A 21021-nucleotide genomic window follows, 5' to 3' on the forward strand; every position below is an offset into this window, starting at 1 on the left:
TAATTATAAAATAATAGGAAAATAAATGAAAGGACAAGGTCAAAAAGTCCCCTTCCTGTTCTGTATGCACAGACTCTACATAAAACTTTCAGCTGCTGTCTTGGTTTTAACTAGAAGTCAGAGAAAGAACAATATCTATCATATGGCTGCTTAGGTCTATAGATTTGACAAACACAATGTCCAAGAACTTTTCCAAGAGATAACAAAGCCTAACATTCAATCATCTTTTGCTATAATTTACAACATGCTCTGACTTCATGAAGGATCATCTTACATTAACCTTACTTACAGTGAATAGGATCATGCTGTACAGCTAATTTAAATTATTCCTGTAAAACAGGGCTGGATTCAAGAAACGTCTCAATCCAAGCCTGCCTGTATGCATACAGTGGTATGGAGAAAAAGTGGTTTAGGGTTTCTGTCACGTTGTTTGCAGGTCGAGTAACGGCAGCATTAGTGTGCTGACAAAGCCCAGAGAGAAGAGTGGGTGGGGACATATTATGTGCTGCGCATTGAGACCTAACAATGTCCAGAGATTTGAATTCTAAGATGAACTCCACCTAATGACTGAATTAACCTGCAACTGCTGACCAAAGGCAGTACCTTATTCATCTGAAAAAAGGCAAGGTAAATCTCCACCTTCACAATATAAACCTGGCCCTTGGCAGAGAAAGGAAGATAAAACTTGCAGCTGCAGAAAAAAATAAAGCATGTACCCAAAGATAGAAGTTTCCTCACAGAATTTCAAGTGGCCTCAGCCACCTCTCATGTTTTTGTCATGGAAGGGTGAGGAGGGGTGTCATTTGTTTAGATATGTTGAATATCATGTTTAATTTTGCCTAATTATAAGGAGCTTCTGCTCATCATGCAGTTTAACAAATTGCTTCTTCATGAGGCATCAAAGAGGCACAGTATATACATAATGGTAGACTCCCAAAACACCACACCCACCTAGCCCTTCTGCACTGACTTTAAAGAAACAAGCATTTCACATTATCCTGCTGAGTTTGGTACCTAATTTTTAATTTATTTTCTACTTTCTTTTCAGTGCTCTGATCAAAAGTTATCATACTATAACTCATAACACTTTCAGAAAAATTCATAAAATATTTTAGCGTGGACACATATTTAAAAGAAATTTATAGATCTGTTGTCAAAACAATTTAAGAAACTGCTAACTGAAAGAAAACTAGGTTTTCAAATACCTAAAATGCAATTAGAGTTTCTAGAATAATGCAATTTTTCAGATACTAGAAGGTCTAACACAGAACAAGTCCTCATGATTGCTGCAATCCTTAGTTCAGTAGGCTGTGAGAGGGTAGTCAGGAAAGAATATAAACTGCTTTATGGTACCTACTAAAACCTTAATACTAGCCATTTTAAATCGTTCTCTCAAATTATCCACTAGGTATTTTATTTCTAGAAATTAAATTTCTCCAGATTACTCCCAAATGTATTCTGCATCAAAAGCATTGTTCAATTTTTCAGTTCAAATGTATATTATATGAGTTTTTAAAAAATGACCTGAATTTATACAACAAAGTTTAAGTTCTGGTAGCAGCACATACATTTAGAAGACTAAAAGGGCCTGTTAACATTAAAGTAATTTGTTCATGTTTTTGTCCCACTCTGACATAAACAACCATCCACAGCCCCTTGTTATTTAGAATGTCTCCTTTGAGACACAGTCAAAGACCAGTATCACATAGCCCAGTGCCACCCAGATTTAGATGAAAGAGAAAAAGCTGAAGGCTGCACAGGGGCATCCCATTTACTATGTTTTTTTCCTCCAAAAGAGACAGTTGGAGATGGATATAAAACAAGAAGATAGCACACGTATGTCAGTCAACATTGTGGAGGCACACGCAGGACATGCCAATTTCATATTAAAAGAATTATTTAATATAAGGTTTTTGAACTATATTTGAAAACTTGTAAATGCAAGATGGTTACTACCTCTCTTTATACAATTTTATTTTGGGGAATATTATTAAAGATATTTTAGTGATATAAAGGAGAGATAGCTTTCTGTGACACAAGATTTATAAATTACAAGAGAAGTGCATCTGGATAAAAGATTTCCTAATTTTTTTCTCTGTTTCTTAAGACAAAAATTCTTAAAGAGTTTGTATGCTTTGACATACCAATTATTCTACAGCTAGCAGTTATTCTCAAGGAAGGATGCATTTATCTAGATCCAGCTATTTGGCTTTATTCAGTTTCAGCTATTTAGAGAAATGTTTTATTGAGTTTACAAATAAGGACTCTCAATATTCTATTTCCATTTTCCTTTCTATAGCATTAATCATCTGGCCTAGGCATGCCATTATGGCTATAGTTTACGTGATGCAACATGACAGTTAAGATGTACTGTGGTAATTTGAGTGCTTTCAGCGTTATTGTAGTATCAAAAATTTATATGGTTCAGTTATTAAGGCAAATTGCTTCATTCATACAGCGATATCTGACAGTAACCACAAAGGACCTCCAAATTACACTGAAAAAATATCTTCCACATTCAAATAATGTGTGCATATTCCTACCATTATTTCACTCACTGACTAGAAGCAAGATGAAATTCTGTCAGTAAAAGTATCAGTTCATATTTCAGGGTAAGTTCACCAGACATGCAATATTACAGAAGAAACTGCCCCTTGCCCAGCTAAGTGAGCCTGACTCTCTTTAACAATTTATAGGCCATGAACAGGATGCCAAATTCTTTGGAATGATGCTATTTAGTTTCAATGTGCTCACTTACCTTCTGTCTTGTTGATTTTCAGCCAACAGGAAGAAATAAATAAATAAGAGGTTGACTAGCCTGAAGAGACTACAGAGGAAAATGTGCTCAAATACATCAGTGTTAGCATTTCTGGTAAGTTTTAGCATAATCAGAGTTACAGGAAATGGAAAGCTGTTAAGCTTTCTTCACATTTAAGATTCATTCAGTCTTCAGTTCTAGTCTCTGGAAAAAAGTGATATTTTCATGAAAGTATTTTGGATTTGGTATTAACCTGTGGGGCGTGAATATGTGCATACATGCATGCTTAGATACATGCAGACTTAAATACATGCATCAGAACTGTCACAAAGCATTTTCTGAGTTCCAGGGCAGAAAGCTCCCCACACACAAGTTTCCTGACAAACACTAAAGTTTTGCAACACACCCCCACAGCATCTGATACACAACTTGCATCTCTGAAAAGCAGGTGAGGGAACTGGTTTTGAAAGCAGAGGACAAGGTGGGAAGAGAGCAGGCCAACCTGAACCACATACCAGCTAGTTCATTCAAAAACCAATGCTGTGAACGGAACTAGCTGGACTTCTCTAACATCCAACAGCAGGAGACCAAAGAGGGCTCAAGGTTAAAGATACTCAGTTAATTTGGTCTACCTAACTTTTTGCCTCACAAGGATACTACACACAAGTGATTCCTTTCTGTTTGCAATTTTGCTGGTCAAATAGTTAACCAATTTTATCTTGACTCAGTTCCACCCTCCTTCAAAGACTTACCTTTTTTTCTCAATAAATCTAATTAGCGTTTAGGCAAGTACCACTTGCACTTACTTTGTTGCCCAAATAAGAACTGGGTGCGCTCCAATAGTAAATCTGTGGCAGTACTTTTTGCGCAGCCACGTTGCTGATGCTAAGCTGCTGATGCCCATCAAATCTCTCTTCCATGGGGATAACTCTGATGAGACCTGGTAAGTCAGTCAGATACCAACCACTCATGTCTTCTATCTAAAATGATAGGAAAATAAATAAATAAATAAAAGACACATTACAGTAAGAATCAGGACATTGATAATTTCAATAGTTACAGCCTGTCATTCTTCCATTATTTAAAAAACTGATTAGATTTAAACAGCAGTGTAGGCACCAAGGAAAACACAAAGTAATAATGGCAAACATTTCTTATTGTATATGACTGGGAATTATAACTTCTCAGTTTGAAATAACTGCAAGCATTTGCATCCCGTGCTTCATGGTCCAGAAGAAGGAAATTCCAACATACAAACATATGTGCAAGAATTATCTACAAATATTTTCCAAGCTTTCAATAAATAATATCAATCACAGATTGTACAGAAGATGACCTGAAAAATGGATATATACTTTCTGATATGTAGGCAGCATAGTATATACTATTTTTCAATTCTAAAACCTTACAACTTAACAAGGCCCAAATATACTTTTTATACTTTTGCACCTTTTTGTTGCTGGAAAGCACCAGGACTTGAATTTCTGAAATCTTGTAACTAGAAATGAGTCATCAGTGAAGAGCACACTGTCCATACAAAGATGGCTTCTGGAGCCCGTATACAAGCTGAAAAATAAATGAGCTCAGCCATGGAATGGAAAATTTCTCAGTTGCTGGCATGTAAATGAGAACATTAGACATATATGATGTTACTTGCAGACTTCCAGCACAACAATACGGCCAGATTCAAGACCTAGTAGACCTGGAACACATTTCCCAAACTCAATCTACAGGCATGAATATGTAGCAAACATCCGTTTCAGTGGCATCAGTGTCTGAGCTTTGAGAACTAATTTACAGTTTAGAGTACATTTGCAGGCTAAAGACATTTTTCTACAGTGCAAATAGGAACAGTAGGTTCATCTCCCTCTCACATCCTTTCCTAGGAATGCAGCATACAAAGAAATGCATTCAAAATGCTCCCTGCAAGGCATTCCTTTTTCTTACTTAAGCTGTGTGTTGTACATTGAGTGTTTCCAAATTCTTAATTACTTAAGGTTTAGAAATTTAATAATTACCTAGAAAAGAGGTTGCCCTATGGATATGATGCATTTAACTCAGGAGTGATTATGTATGCACATTACAGGACTGTGTTACTGTGTTTATGTATATGGCTTCATTTTTTATTGTTATAGCTTCTTTTGTGCTTTTCACTGTTCTAATTGCTCTATTTCAGAATTTTCTCACAAAGAAGAGAGACAAAGCTTATAAGCATTTTCTTCTGGATAAATGAAAAATATCATAAAATTGTATAGATTTTATTAATAGCTGCAGTTGAAAGGGACCCATAAGGAACATGCATGATATTCTAATAAGAAAAAGCCTAGTGACAATGGTTAGTGACAACACAAAAAACACAGAGCAATGAGATGTGCTGCTATGGTATGATTTTTCTTACGCTTCTGTAGGTAAAGGCAGAGTGTCTGCAGATGTTTGTTTTCCCAGAGCAGAAACACTCCTCACAGCCTTCAGGATTATTTTGCTGAAGATTGAAGAAGCCTGGTTTGCAACGGTCACAGTTTTCTCCTTCAACATGTTCCTGGAAAGGCACATTAGAATATTACTTCAGTTGACATAGATGAGAATTAGGGATTTTTATTCTTCAGAAGGATTCTAAAGACATTCATAGGAAAGACTTATTTGTTAATGTTAGAAGCAAATCCTTTACACAGTAAAAGGTGCTATGTGTCTGCATGTAACTAATAGGACATGAAATACGGACATTAAAAGAGTCGCCATTCTTCATCTCTAGGAATGGACATACTTAATTTCAGGTAATAATCCAATTTATATCCTTTACACCTGAGAGTCTCAGAGGGGTGGGAAGTAGGGGACAATGTTACGACCTCAACAGCTGCAGTATGTAGGTAGGGCTGACAAAATCCATGCACATCCAGCTGATGAAAACTCCAGGTATGTGGCAGTAGCTGTACTAATCATTCAGAGTGATGAGAGATCCATCATTAATAGCTGAATTCAGGATAAATACAAGAGCTAAACAGACTACACTTCTTCCCATAACTACATGTGTTTGCCAGCCATGCAGTCAGGTTTGGAAACTCGTCCCCTGCAGGAAGACAGGCACTAAATATACATGAGCTATTCTAAACTTAGCATTTTGTACATATACTTTTCATAGAAAGCTTATGTTGTACATTAAGTCCTACTGTCTTACACTATAAATCAATTTGTCCTATAGGCAAAATTAAATCTATGTTTTCTACATGGAATGTGTGGCAGAAGACTCATGATATGGTGCTGGCTTAGTAATTCAGTATTTTCACCAACATAGCTCAGAAAATACTCCCCCTTTCACAGGTATTATGCACAGTCTCTTCAACCCTGGAGACAGCACTCTGTGGAATGCACACAGGACTGAACTGTTGGCTCTACATCAGCAGAGAATGAACACATTATAAAAACCCTGCCCACACTGTGTAGTCTAGGATAGCTCAAAATACACAGCTCTGAAGTAAATTCACTGAAGGCCATTTGATAGCCTCCTGGTTAAGATGTAGCAAACCTGGCAAAAACAGGGCAAAGCAGGTAGATGTATGGGGAGAAAGGATAGCACACATGAATGAAGAGAAAATAGAGACATTGTGCAGGAAGGAGCAACAATCTGCAAAAAGGGAGATACAAAGAAAATGTAATAATGTTTTTACCACTAATTATACAGTAACAATATGTATAGCATAGAATCTTTGCTCCATCTCTACTGTTGTGTTCTACACTCCTCTTCAGTAATATCATACAGACTATTAAACAAACGACAAATATCTTTAATAAAACTCAAGGTTATAAGGAAATTACATTTAACTTCAACATCTCATGAATCTCAAGACTGGCATTTTTACACTTTCACCAAAAATCTTGAGATTAATCAATGCATATTACCACCATGGGTATGTCAAAATTAACTGGTTACTCATGCTTCATGTGAATAATAATGTGGGCAACATCTGGGCACAAAGATACTCTCACCCATTATTTAAAAAACTACAAATATGAACACTGGTCCCAAATGTTTCACACTGTGTTGATGTGCTTAGTGTGTGCAGAGCAGGAAGTGGGAAAATAAAAAGAGAGCTGCAAACCAAATGTGTTTAAATGCAAAGTTGCCCACTCTGCAGTCACAATCATCTGTGAGTAAAAGCTGTAGAACTCCATTGAGTAGGCAGCAAATTCAGTGAATAACAGATAAATAAAACTCAGAGTAGGAAAGGAGATCTAACCAATCCCTCAGCAAATAAAATAATGTTTCTGCAACCCCATGTATTTCTCAATACTTTTCAGTGCAGTATTAAGCTATCCAAAGATGAGACTTTGATCACATACCTTCATAAACTTCCAATAATTAGTGAAAAAGGCATTTATAGTTGCCCCCCTCCTTTCTGTATTTTAATTTACTCTAGTTAACGTGGTAAAGATAACAATCTAATGCCCACTTTATTGCATTTTGCTGCTTACAGTTAGGACTGCTTTTCAGCAATTTCCTTTACAAGAAAACTATCTTTAGCAAATTTACAGCCCATCATAGGTAATTGAAAGATGTGATTAAAAGAAAGGAAGCATTTCCCTAAGACCTGCTATTAACCAGAAATCCCACTTTGTTCTTCATATGAAGCATAACTAATCTGATGATTTCAGTGTCCCTTTGACCATATTCTGTTTTGATTTGAATTTGAAAATTGCTAGTGAAATTAAATGTGTATGCATTTGTGTCTCAGCTATCTACAAAAGGTATCATTTTTATCCCACAAGCACTTACAAAGGGATTGGAGGAGCACAAAGAAGACAAAAGATGAACACTGAGGGAAAAGTGTATATAATGAGAACTCTCTGGGCTAGGAAAAATTATTTCTATTCCTTATTTGTTCATTTTGGTCTGCGTGTACTAACAGGTCAGTTTGGCTTTACATGAGTAACATCATAAGAATCATTAAGCAGTATCTATCTGGTATTTAGCATAATACATCTTCATCAAAGCTCCATTTCGAGCCTGAACACAGCAAAATCACCCTCTTATGATCTTCTAGACTTGATGGCTAGGTAATTAGAAATGTGATATGGATGATTTTTTTCTGACAGAGAGCACGTGGCTGTTACATAAAGCGAGGATAAGGTTAATTCTCTGAGTAGATTTCCATGCTATTCAGCTGTCAAACCAGAGCTTTGTGTGTGTCTGCAGCATGAGATTGAAGCATTTCTTGTACTTTCGTGTATTTAGGAATGTCATGTAAGTATTTTGAAATTCTCCTTTGTGATTAATTCTGCTAACTAAATTTTGGAAGGGAATTCCCACAAGCACAGTACAGAAAAATTGATCCACAGTACAGGGAGCTGTCCTTCGGGCATATGCCTGGCCACTTACTAGATTGTGACTTAGAAAGCACAACCATTTTTAAAGCCTTTCTGATAGTTAGGTATAAGTGGATGCATATGCTTTAAAATGTTTTTCATTTCAATATAATAACAAGATACAGTTTGAGGGAAATACTCAATGGCATACAGAGAAAAACCCTCTTAAATTTTCTTCCCAGAAATTAAGAAATTCATCCTACAAAAAGGATAGATTTTCTTTTTTTAAACATGTCAGATATTTCTAAAACAATCATCCCAACGCAGGAAAGAATGTCATATATTCATAATGACTATTCCTAAAAGGGAACTTCCTTGCTTCAATAGATCATCAGGTCACTTCATTTTCTCTTTTTGAAATCACATTTACAGGTTAGTTTTAGAATCCACAATATACTGTATACATATACCGAATACTGTAAACATATAGCTTCTCAGTAGATGAGGACAGAGTTTGAAATAAATGACTCACAAGCTTTTTAAGTATCCCTTCATTATAGATTTCTAAGGACTTGTTTGACTGGCAGCAGGCTCCTAGGTAACTATGTTGATTGCAGTGAGTTCTGAGATGACAAAAGACCATGTAGGATTTTGTAGGACCAAGAACAAGTGTTCTGTGAAAAGTGGCTAACATACATACTAACACAGCTAGGTAAAATAGTGGAATACTCTGGCATAATAAAAAGAACATTAATGCAATCTTTCAGTATCATTAGTATCCTTGGCTCAGAAGAATTCGACATCCATACCTTGCAGATGCAGGGACCTATGCAAGGATCATCATTTTCACTGCCCTCAAGGGAGCAGTTGCAGGGCAGGCAGTCAGGATATCCTGTATAACCCAAGGCACAGCGATCACAGCTTTCTCCTGCATAGCCAGTCTTGCAGTGACAGAAACCAGGCAACAAATCTATGAGAAGAGGGAGAAAACATGAGATATGTTTCATTTGTCATTATTATTGTCAGATATGCATGTCAGAGTGCTCAAGGCAACACCTTTGGTAGGTTTAATGCAAGGGGGTGTTTACTGCTGCTCACACCACCATCTATAACTCAGAGTCATCTGAGAGAGGCTAGGATGAGCAATGTAAGAATAGGGCAAGTATACAGTGATTTGAATTCTGAGTTTCCAGAAATCTGCATAGTAGAAATCTTGAAAATCAAAACATATCCCTACTTCCTTGCATCTAACAGTCCCTAAAAACCTTCTCTTTCATCAATTCATCTAAAGGCTTTTCAACATGCTTTTACCTTCAGAATCCATAAGGCTCCCTAGCAGGGAATTTCACATTTGGCTAAATCATATCACTTGTATAGTGTGAAAAAAACCACTGCTAAATCTCTGTTTACTGCCATCTAATTGTCATATCATAGAAAAGAGCAAGTAACCATTCAACTTTATCCACGTATCAGTGATTTCAATATACATCTAGCATATTCTTAATTCGTATGCCATGAACTCCTAAATCTACTCAGTATCTCCACATAGAAAGTGCTTGGTATGGCCAAAAACCACTGCTGTCTTTCTCTGCACTGTTTCCATTTCTAATAAATTATTTAAAAAGGGAGTGCATAATGCAGACTGGATTTTCTGATGATTTTTTTCCAGTTGTTTTTTTAAAAAAACAGTAATATATCCTAAGGCCCTGTTGATGTTCTTGACTACTGCTGAAACAGAACTGAGTTGACAGACCTGAGGCACAGTCCGAGGTAATTCCAAGGGCTGTTTCACAGCTGGTAGTGCCTAATTCAGGAATCACCGCAATCACTGTATGCAAGTAGAACTACTTTTCTCAATGTTCTACTTTCCCTCTAATTGCTACAAAAATTCATAATTTATTTTACTACCCAGCCACTGACTATCTTGAGATCCTTCTGAACATTTTGCAGTTCATACATTTTTCTCTGCTGAAAGATTTTGTACTTGCTAACTTTGTCACCTTCCTACTCATCCCTTCTCCAGGTTAAATATGAATATTTTGAACAGTTCATATTGATCATCAGTGTGAAAATGGTCCATTTATCCTTTTAACCAAGTACTAAGGCATGAAAGAACCTTTTCTCCTTATTCTATTACACTTTCCTTTGTGGATTTTGGTAAAAGATCTTGTCAAAACCTTTTGAAAATCAAAATAAAATATTAATCAAATGAGCCTTTTTTCACATACTCATTTAATCCTTCAAACAGATTCACAAGGCAGACTGTCCTCTACATAAAACCCCTAGTCTTGGGGTTTTTCCCATTTTTTTACATTTGAGAAATGGTATAAATCCTTTATTGTAATTCTAGTGATTTCCATGGAACAGAAACCAGACCTTCTGATTCTAGTTTCCTGGAACATCCTGTCTTTCTTTTGGATAAACAGTGTCTATTTAATATTAATGTCTGTTCTAAAAAATATTATAAGCTATATTTAATGCCTCATGCAACTCAATTTTCAACTACTCAACTCATCCTGAAGCCATGGATAAATATGCTATCTGCCTGACAAATTTTGATTCTGCATTTATCAGCTTGCTCTAAATCTGACACTTCTGTTTGAGGCAGTTCTTCTGATTTGTCCCCATGAATGAAGACTCCCAAGTGGGAAATTCCCTGAGCTATTCTACTCACTGTTAAAAAGAATTAATATAACCTTTCTGCTGTGCCCCCTTCTTTCTTGGAATGTCCATTTATAAGTAGATTACACCTAAACCACATTTATCTTCTACTGCATTTGAATCTCTAGCAGTCTGTTTGATTCTGAATTGTCTGAAAAAGTACCTCTTAGCAACATCTAAGTATTTATCAAATTATTCCTTAAAATATGTGTATTTATTATTAAGAGTACAACTTTCTGGAACCTGTCACAATATATATTCTTTTCTATTATCCTCAGTTAGAAATAACTTCTGATTTTCAGTGAGTTTCTTACATTGTTTAAATAGACGCACCTTTTTTGTTGTTGTTGTTAGCTTAATTGCATTGCTTGAATAATTCTGAACCAGAGAAATGAATCTTCTCGGAATGTCTAATATGCAGTCTATAAACCCTAAGCTTGCCATTAGCAGTCTTGGACCATTCATTTTTATTTTCCTTTTATAGATTTCCTTGTTTTGATTAAGTTGTTTTTCAGGGAGGCACTCTCATTCCTACAAGAATGTTGAATTTGACTGCCCTTCAGGAGGACGAGTTTTAAAACAGTCCCTCATGCATAAATCCAGAGGTGCTTCGCCTTTTTATGGCTTCTCTAACTAGCCATTTGAAGAAGCAGCCACCTACAGGAGTTTTAAATTATATTATCTGTTAGTCTATACAGAGGTGAAATTCAATCTGTCTACTCTAAGTTTGAAGCAACTTTGATCTCCTGTAGCACATCATACCAACTGTCACCTTCTTGATCTGTCCTAATTATATACAGAATTTCAGTGCATGAAATTTCTGTTGCTTCCTATCTCAAAGTGATGTGCTCCATGGGTTTTGATGCCTTTGGCTCAGCTGATTCTCAAATTTCTGAATTATTCTCCTCTCAAACAGCTACCATAAAGGCCCCACAGCACAGCAGGACACAAGCTGTTGTAATCTGGGTCGATGCATCCTAACTGGACAATCTGGAACAGAGAAACTTTTGTTCCTTCCAGATGAAAATAGCAGGCTATACTCCAGGGATCAGCAGTAAGAGACATAGGCAAGTCTTTAGACTTTAGAAGTGAGACCACCTCATATTAAAGCTTCAGGAACTCATGTCTCATAAATCAAGCCTCAGAAAGCTCAAAATCAATTACATGTCTCAGTATGGTGCTCCCAAATACTAATTAAAATCTATAGTCTCTCCTCCATTGCCCAATCCATCCATTTTTTTAGTTCCCCAACAAGAACCATCCATTTCCTGCTCTTCCTTTCTGTGCAATTATTGAAAACTTTACTGTCACCAGCCCAGCTCACCCCATTCTCATACAGCACACACAGGTACAGATAACCTCAGCACACCGCTTACCAAGAGACCTCACGCTCCTCATGAGAGAGAGGAAGGCAGGTGACTGCTACCTATCATACATTCTTCCAGCTCTCAAACATGTTGATACAGTTAGTCTGTGTACTTGATTTGGCTCCACGCCTTCTTTCATTTACAGCCCTTGCAAGATCTCAGCTCTCCCTGTGTTACACAGCGTGTAAACTCCTCTCAGCATCCCCCTGGTTATTTTTGATGAGGCTGCTGTGGTGCATCTGTAATGTACATTATGTCAACAGTCTGACTACTTTTCAATTTAGGGCAGATATTTCAGGTCTTTCTCTTGCTTTTGTTGTAATTAACTGATATTTCAGAAGAAGGACATCTTTTGCTTTTGGTCTATGATTTCACAGGTCTTGTTTGAATGGGGCTTTATTTGATGAAGCCGTTATTCCCTGTTTTCTGCCTGTATATTATCAGTTTCTGTCCTGTCTTTCAGTATACAGAGGCTTTAAAAATGCACCCTAGAGGATGAGTCATCTTGAAATCTGAGTTTTACCAGTTAGTTTTTCCTAGCCTAGCAGTCTTTAAAAACTGCACAAAAATAACTGCAAGCAAAAGCATGAACCAGACCCTTGAAAAACCTGTGATTCTAGGAGTGGCCTCCTGTCACTTTCACTCCTGATCAACAGTGTTTAAATTTCAAAAATAATTTCATGGAAGTCAGTGGGACTGCATGCTGAACAAAGTAGTACAAAGCCAGAATAAAGATAGAGATATCTGGATCTTACTTACCCTAAAGTGTCTGAGGACTTTTTCAGCAAAAATAAACATCTGTCATTGGGATTATATTGTACATAAAGAGGCAACAGGGGAAAAATAGCATGCCCTGAAGACTGAGTCACAAAACTCTGCCAGGTTCCAAACCTGTCAGCTCTTGCAGATGATTAAGATCTAGGTAAAATGGCTATTTGTTAAAATCCAGCCACTGGAGCTTGAAACAAGAGTACCAATTCATGGAGAAAGCCTTAATTACTGGAGTACAGAGTAGTTTTAAATGGCTGGACCTTTGCTTCTGTACGGAAAACTGCAATATCAGCAATGGTCAAATTTAGCTATTAGGATGAATTGAACACAGATGGAAAACTTCAGTTTTAGAATTATGTCCTCTCAGTTACAAAACCTAGAGTCATCTTCATCAGTTTATTTTATGATTGATTCTAAGCTTCACTTTTTTATATTTCTCATTAACATATTATATAGGATTTTTGTGAAAGAATACTTAAAAAGCATTCTTGAAGATTCAAAATCAAAAATACCCTTTACAAGCAATAATAATATTTGATTTTAGACTATTGACTGAGATACATGAGGACAAAGAGATCAAAACGGAAATTATACATGAGATATAACAATACTGCTTTCTTTCCTGAAACAATGAATGCTATATTATAAAGCAGCTTCTCTATGCCCTTCTCTTATCCAGCAAAACCTGATTATGACTACAGGATGCAGTCATTTAAATCCCCTTGATGCACTTCATCAGTGCACCAGTTATTATAGTATTTGCTACAATTTTCTGTTTTAATTGCCGCTTACCTACTGTATTCAAGAACAGAGAATGTACAGACTCCAGCTTTATTTTATTTGAGAACTGTTCACAGTGGCTCTATATCCCCAGTGATGTTCCTTACTATCATATTTCCATTTTATTTTAATGTCTTTTACCTTCTCAAAGCATTTACTTAGCACACATTTGAAAAGGATATTCCCATCCTACACCAAGCAAATAATTTATCCTCATCCAACCAGCCAGTGACTCTTCAACCCACCTAGAGTGTTCATTCTGGTTTACTGGTGAATATGGATTCCTTCAGACAGATCATGCTTTCCACCCTTTCCTTTATGAACACTCACCAGTGCTTCAAACCCAATTGCTGCCCAGGGTGAGCAGCATGCAATAAAAAGAACACTATCAGTGTACTGAATACAAATGTGAGAGGGAAAAATGGGAAGAAGTGATCTGTTTCCAGGATAGTTTTATGCTAAAAATTATATCCAGACTTGCTCTTGATTCTAAAACAACCTCTTCTGTTACCACAACAATCTTTTCTTCAAAGAAATATTAGGCTTTTCCTTTCAAACGGCATTATTTTGTATTTTTTTTGTTGAATAAGGAATTACAGTCACAAATATGTGACCAAGCAAGAAGTAAACAGCTTTCCTAATGTGGAACCTTATTTAGTACAATTAAAAAAAAAAAAAAATGGCAAATAAACAGTAAGAACAAAGAGCAAGTCCATTGTAGGCAGAATAGCTGTGATGCCCAGATATATGTAGAGATGGCTTATTTTTGTTGTTGTGATCTTAAAACAGGCAAACAATAAGATGGATATCAAAATTATCATCTGGCTACTGTCCAGACAGTGCAAAGTGTCTGCTTCTCACTAGACTTCCAAGACTGGGCAGGACACAGACAACTGGTCTCAAGAACAAATGCACAGACTACTTTGGGGAGGGAATTCCATATATGATGGCAGTTTTATCTAAACAACAATTGTCCTTGTCACATATAAGAATAAATAGTTTAAACACACAAAATAACCTCTACAGTAAATAACTTGGGAAGAGAAGGCATCAATGAGTTTAGAAAGGAATAAAGGAAAAAAATTTCTTTATGTGTTGCTAATAGCAGATTCAACAGATATTAACATGCTCAAAAGCAACAGGCCTCCAACTAACTGCAGCAGCATGAGGGAGTTTCAGGAAGATGAGGAGAAGCTGGTTATAATCAAGACAGAAAAAGATGAGAGTTTTCATTTAGTGAAGAGAACAAACAATCTCTGGGTTTTGGGACTGGAGAAACTAGAGCATTCAACAGCTTCTTTGAATGCCTGGGGCCAGATGAGCTGGACTGGCTACCTGCAATAAAAGTAAAAGGTGGAAAAGCAGAAAAATAATCCAAGATGTTACCTTCAACATGTTAGCATGTCATGTTTCTTATTTTCTAGAAAAACATAGTTTATAATCCAAACAGGAGCTTGATTCTCTTCCTAGAGATACTCAGAAATGAGGCAAAAGAAGAATTTGCCAGGAAGATCATAGCACTAAAAATGCAGAATGAGACATAGCAAGGTGTCAAAGCACAGTACCACCTTGTCAGATTCAGAAAGTGTAAGGAGATTTAGAAAGCAACTATGAGATAGTTTAGATCTGCCGAATGCTCAGAGGCATAAGACATTTTGAGAGCTCCTAAGGAAACCATTACTGAAACTAGATGGAAAAACGTCTCTCTCTTTTTGCTTTCCTCTTGTAAGAGAGGAGTTGTCGGCTTGTTAAGTGCTGATCAGCTGCCACACCCCAGGAGGATGACCCATACCAGGGGCTGGAAAAGGTATGAAAAGAGAGACTGCAGCAAGGACTGGAGTGAGAGACCAAGCAGCTGTGTAACATGCAAGTGGGGCATCACGTTTTTTGGAATTAATCATTCCCCATCTCAAAATCACAGTCCGAGAGGTTCCTTTGTTGCACTGTCTGTCGTTTGTAACCTGTTTAAGTCTCACCTGCAGGCTTGGTACAGGCATTGGAGAGTCTTGCTGTGTTTTTGCCAGCTTTGGGATTCATCTTCCCTTCTGCTGGTACTGTCTCTCATATCACTCCATGTGATCCTGCATGTGATACTGCACTGGATATTCATGCCCAGGTGCTGGCAGCAGGGAGGGGGCTGCAAGGGCAGCCTCTGTGAGGAAAAGGATGGGGCTGTTCCGTGCTAGACACAGCCAGCTCCCAACAGGGCACACAGGAGTGTCAGAACAGAACTGCTATGACTCCTGCTTGCCATCACCCTGCACCACTTGTGGTAGTGGGGGAAGAGATAGAGGAGGAGTCTGGAATGAAGAAGTAAGGTTGAGTCTGGGGGAAAAAAAAAACAAGGAGGCAGAAGAGGTGTATTTCTAATATTTATCTTTGCTTATCACTACCTGAAACTATTTAAATTGGCAACAACTTAACTTTCCCCAAGTAAAGTTTGTTTTGCCCAGGATGATAACTGGCAAATGATTTCCTGGTCTTTACTTTGGCCCATGAGTTGCTTCATCTTCTGTTCTGCCTGTCCTGCTGAGAAGGGCAGTGAGAGAGTGGCGGAGTGGGCAGCTTCAGCGGGCCAAGATTAACACAGCAGAGATACCCCTGCGACAGTAAATCAGTATAATTTTATTGAACTGATGCAATCAGTACATGGTTATTACAGTAGATTATGGACCCTGTCTTTGCACCTTTGCCCTGTTGCTTTTATGTTCTATTGATCTCTGTTTTAAAGGATTGCTACATCTCATCAATAGATTGTAATTAGCCCAATCTATAAATCTCTTAAGAACCGACCTTGAGATTTGTTATCTTCCTACAGTATTTTCACATGTTTTACAATGAAAGAACCAAAAAAATATGGCAATTCATTGTTTCTAAAGCCCAATGACCAGTTCGTTTTCTATGTGAAGACAGCTTTTACAGGGCTATGGTAAGCATCTTGTAATCCTACATGAATAACACAGAAAGCAAATAAATACCTTTCAAGAATACTTTTTAGATTTCAAATGGAAATATGCTTAGATAGGAAAAGATATTATAACATCACTGTTGCATATGTTTTAATCTCCATGGTAAAAGAAGAAAGCTCTTTAATGCCAAAATTCTTCAATATTTTCCACTGGGAATATTCTTCCAAAAATACACAAGTTTCCCAGCCATGAATCTGAAAGAAGCCTCAACAAATTGGGACTATGAGTTTAAAAAAAAAAACAAAAACAAAAAAAAAACCACACCACCACCAACAAAATCAATCAATCAAAACAATTTGGCTGGATTACTGTTTACATGAGTAAATATTTAAAAAAAGAACCACAACAAACCAAAACCAAACCTTCTGTGATTTTTTCTTGTTAAAGATACCAAAAATATGATTCAGCATTTCTTTGACCGTTGCTGAACTTCATCTTTAACATCCTTATACTTGAGATATCTTACCTCCTTCCACATGTTTCTCATCCTTGACACAAGTATCATTTAAAGACCCATTTGCATCACAGGAACATGGCTGGCATGGATCTGGGTTATCTGGCAATACCTATAAAAATAAAGATGTTAGAAGAAAAAAACTTACCTTCAATAATTGGAAACTTTTATTTACAAGTTAAATAAAAAGTAAGAGAGAACGGCTTCTGTGTAGGTGGCTTACACTTCAACAAAAATGAGACAGCTGATAAACTTAGTCCATGCAGACTACAACCAGAAGAAAAGGCCTCAAATTGCACCAGAGATTGGATATTATGAAAAATTTCTTCACAAATAGGGTTGTCTAACATTGGAATGGACTGCAACAAACAGGGTGGAGTCACCATCCCTGGAGGCATTTAAAAGATGCGTAGATGTGGCACTCAAGGACATTGTTTAGTGGTGGACTTGCTAGTGTTAGATTAAGGATTGGACTCAGAGGTTCTTTCCAAAATAAATTATTCTAGGTTTGGTGGTTCTATTAAAGTTACATTTGGGGTTTTTATTTAAAAATACGTAGTGACACAGACGCAAATACGTCTTCAACTGAAAAAATACCACGTGTAGAGATTGTAACAGAACTTTATATAATTAAAATCAATAAATGCAATGAGTAGATTTTAAGCATTTACTAACCAAAGCAATACTGACAAGATCAGTTGTTCTGGTCAGCATGATTCAAAAAACTAACCAATGTTAGTTAGTCAGTAAGAGACCAAAAATGTAAGTGAAGAAAATAAGAGTGTTCCATTAAACAATAGAACAATTTCCTTTTGTTCTTGAGAGGTCACCTCAATCAAATTTAAACCTTGGCCTAATATCATATTAGGAATATAAATTAGAAGTTCTGCATGAACTAGATATATACACATACGTGGATATACTACACAGACACACACATATCTATCAAATCCGTTTTAGCTGGATGATAACTTAAAACAGAGGAAAAAATCAATAAGTGCCATGTTGCTGAAGAAATTGTTTCTCAGTACTCCTTTACTCAACTTGTAAGGCTAAATCTAGTCTATCAGGGAAAACGTAATTACTGCTATTTGCTGATGTTTTCTCTTTGAGGATTGAACACCAATCAGACTAAAGGCTATTATTTACCCAACTGAAAATATACAGATGAAATATAAACAATTCAAGCACAGGCTAATAGTGTAGCTGTCTAAAGCACAGGAATGGCCCATATTGACAATACAACCTATATATAAGATTCATCTTTTGACAGCTTCCACTTAGATGAAAATACAGTCTTATATAATGAAATACAAAAAGCAATTTCTACTGCACTGAAGTTTAAAGACATTAATGAAAAACTACAGAATTTCAGTGCTGATTAATTCTACATTGCATTTAAAAAATAGAAATTACATTCTCTCATCAATATAAAATATAGCAATATTTCTTTGAACTTTGATAATAAAACTTGAAATTCATTACTGAGGCAAAAGTTCTGTTTACAGGACCACATCCTCTTTTAAATTAAATTGAAATACTAGCTGGAGGCCCTGACCTCAAGCGCATTCCTTCATATTAACACAATTCACTTTCCTATTTCTCTGAGCGTTAACTTTATACATTTCTAGCAATGAAGATCAACCGCTGCACTGTCAGATTTGGGAGTTAACCCTCACAAAATGGCAGTCCAAACTCTTTTTAGTAACGTAAGTTGTTGCCCCGCTGAAGTGATGGTTTGAACATCAAGCTTTGCAGTGAAGGGTGGCGGGAGCAGGCGTTTACCCCTTTTGGCCTGAAGTAGCCGTCTAGACAGGTCTCGCAGTTTATGCCACTGGTGTAGCTTGAGCAATTCACACACACTCCGCCCCCGAGGTACTCCCCGTGGATATTCAAACTCTCATTTCTGTCTGCCACACCCTGATCGTAGTAACACTCCTCAGTCTTCCCGTGACAGTTGCATGCTAAAAGAGAAGGAAAGCGTTAGCAAATACTTTCCCACTGGGGATACCCAGAAAAGAGACACTCAATATTTTATCATTGGTTCTGCGTATATTGTAAAAGCACATCCAAACATCCATTTACTACTTCATTTGTGAAAGGCAATGCAGTCCCATTACAAACACAGCCTGAAATTCTGTACGTTGGTTGTGTTTTTTCTCCTCAATATTTTGTCTTGAGGAGTACAGACTCAGTCTAATTACAATGTTCTTGGTTTGTTTTAGTTTGTTTGACAATTTTTTCCTGTTTAAAATTGATAGCTAGGAAACATTTTGGGGGTTGCATACACATACAGTTCATGAGAGGGTCATCTAAATTAAAGTACAAGAGGAGTTGTGAGGAAAGTAGCACAATGGTATGAGTAAATTAAAGTAATTCAAATAAAAGCTGAAAGGCATCCTAAAAACATTTCACTTGCACATATGCATACAAGAACCGGGGCAGAACAAAGGGATTCCCAATCTTAAATGTTTTGACATTTGTATCTGAACGCTAGACGTCAGGTCCAAATATGGGAAAGATAATCTAATGATCTGCTTCAGTGAAAATGAGGTAGCTCACTATCTCTTTCCCCATGGTATTAAAACATTCATTTCATCATAAAGAGAAATTCAAAGCTTATCAACGTTGTGGGGAGACATTCTCTTTATATCTGAACCAGATCCCAGTGAACTGTTTCCACCAAGACCGTACAACAATTCACTGAGTTGAACAGGGTGTAAATGTCTCTTAAAAAGTAAACGTGAAATTAAATGTACCCTGCTTTCATTCTTCAATGCATTCCCAGTTCAGACTGTCCCAGACCCAACGAAAACAAAGACCTCTGTAACTCAAGCTTACAGGACACAAATAAGCAATGGCTATTCTAAGTATGGGCATATCTGTTTATTTTTATTTATTTTTAATCACTCATGATAAAATTATAGCTGAAATCCTACAAGTAAATAAACCCTTAATGTAATGGAGCATTAGATTTTATTATGTTCAGAAATAGTGGTATGTGACCTTTGGAAGTAAGATGTTAAAGTTCAATTATAACTACCCTTACTACAATAAATCTGAAAATTCAATTCCCACCCTGTGGGAAATTGATATTTCAAGGTATGTTTTCATTCCATGTTGGAAAACTAGATATGTTGTATTTTCTGTTAAAAAACATCAGACACTCAGCTTGCATTTTGAGCATAAAAAATATTTTGTTTTAGCAAATATGAACATTATAACATATAAAAGTGACATTTATAAGAAATCACACCAGTAAAGTTTCATATAATGAAAAACCTGAAAAGAGATTTTTGTACTTACCAGGGTATAGCCCTGTTATTTTATCAAAACAAAATCATCATGATTATAAAGACTACACAAGATGATTTTTTTTTAATATAGCATTCCTGAAATATCACCATGTTACAATAAAATGCTCTGAGTTCAATAAAACCACAACTCTACATGTAATTTTTCTGCTAAGTCTTTTGAGTCAGTCTAATTAAGTGAATAACATCACATCAAATGCTATTCATAAACCAGTGTGGTTAGAAACCAAATTAACTGCAAAATCACATAGGACCCAATTTCAGTTTTCAGCAGCAGTTGCAATAAATTTTCTTCTGTACTGCCTTCAACTTACGTTCACATTCATGCTTATGCAGGAGAGTGCCAGCATGCCACGGCTTTTGATGGAAACCAGGACAACACTGATCACATGTCTCTCCGCATGTGTTGTGCTCACACTGACAGATGGATTTCTAATTGAAAAGAAAAACAAATATTTACACAATGTGATGATTTGAAGAATCTGTCCATGTACGTAATACGCATTCCAGTTCAAATTATGAAAACATAAAGAATGGCTCTACTCTGTAATTCCTTTGTTTATTCATTTATGTATCCTGGATTCACCAAGTATGTTTAACTTCTATAGCTCTATCTTAAGAAAACAGCCACAAAGCAAAGGAAGAG

At 36.6% G+C, this 21021-nt stretch overlaps 1 protein-coding gene across 5 annotated transcripts in view; it reads right to left on the bottom strand.

The window, feature by feature from the left end:
- LAMA2 (laminin subunit alpha 2) overlaps nucleotides 1-21021 on the bottom strand; it is a 336136-nt gene that overhangs the window by 190308 nt on the left and 124807 nt on the right. For all 5 annotated transcript variants that reach the window (XM_088053203.1, XM_014263438.2, XM_088053202.1 and 2 more), the window contains exons 7-12: nucleotides 20690-20807; nucleotides 18847-19025; nucleotides 17074-17173; nucleotides 8869-9029; nucleotides 5157-5297; nucleotides 3565-3738 (exon numbers count right to left, since the gene is read on the bottom strand). In XM_088053203.1, the coding sequence (XP_087909329.1) occupies nucleotides 3565-3738; nucleotides 5157-5297; nucleotides 8869-9029; nucleotides 17074-17173; nucleotides 18847-19025; nucleotides 20690-20807 (873 nt within the window). The remainder of the gene's footprint in view (nucleotides 1-3564; nucleotides 3739-5156; nucleotides 5298-8868; nucleotides 9030-17073; nucleotides 17174-18846; nucleotides 19026-20689; nucleotides 20808-21021) is intronic.

Source organism: Pseudopodoces humilis, chromosome 3 (genome assembly GCF_049639895.1).
Source record: "Pseudopodoces humilis isolate 2021_Gansu_Grassland_sample_001 chromosome 3, ASM4963989v1, whole genome shotgun sequence".
In the NCBI taxonomy this organism is placed as follows: domain Eukaryota; kingdom Metazoa; phylum Chordata; class Aves; order Passeriformes; family Paridae; genus Pseudopodoces; species Pseudopodoces humilis.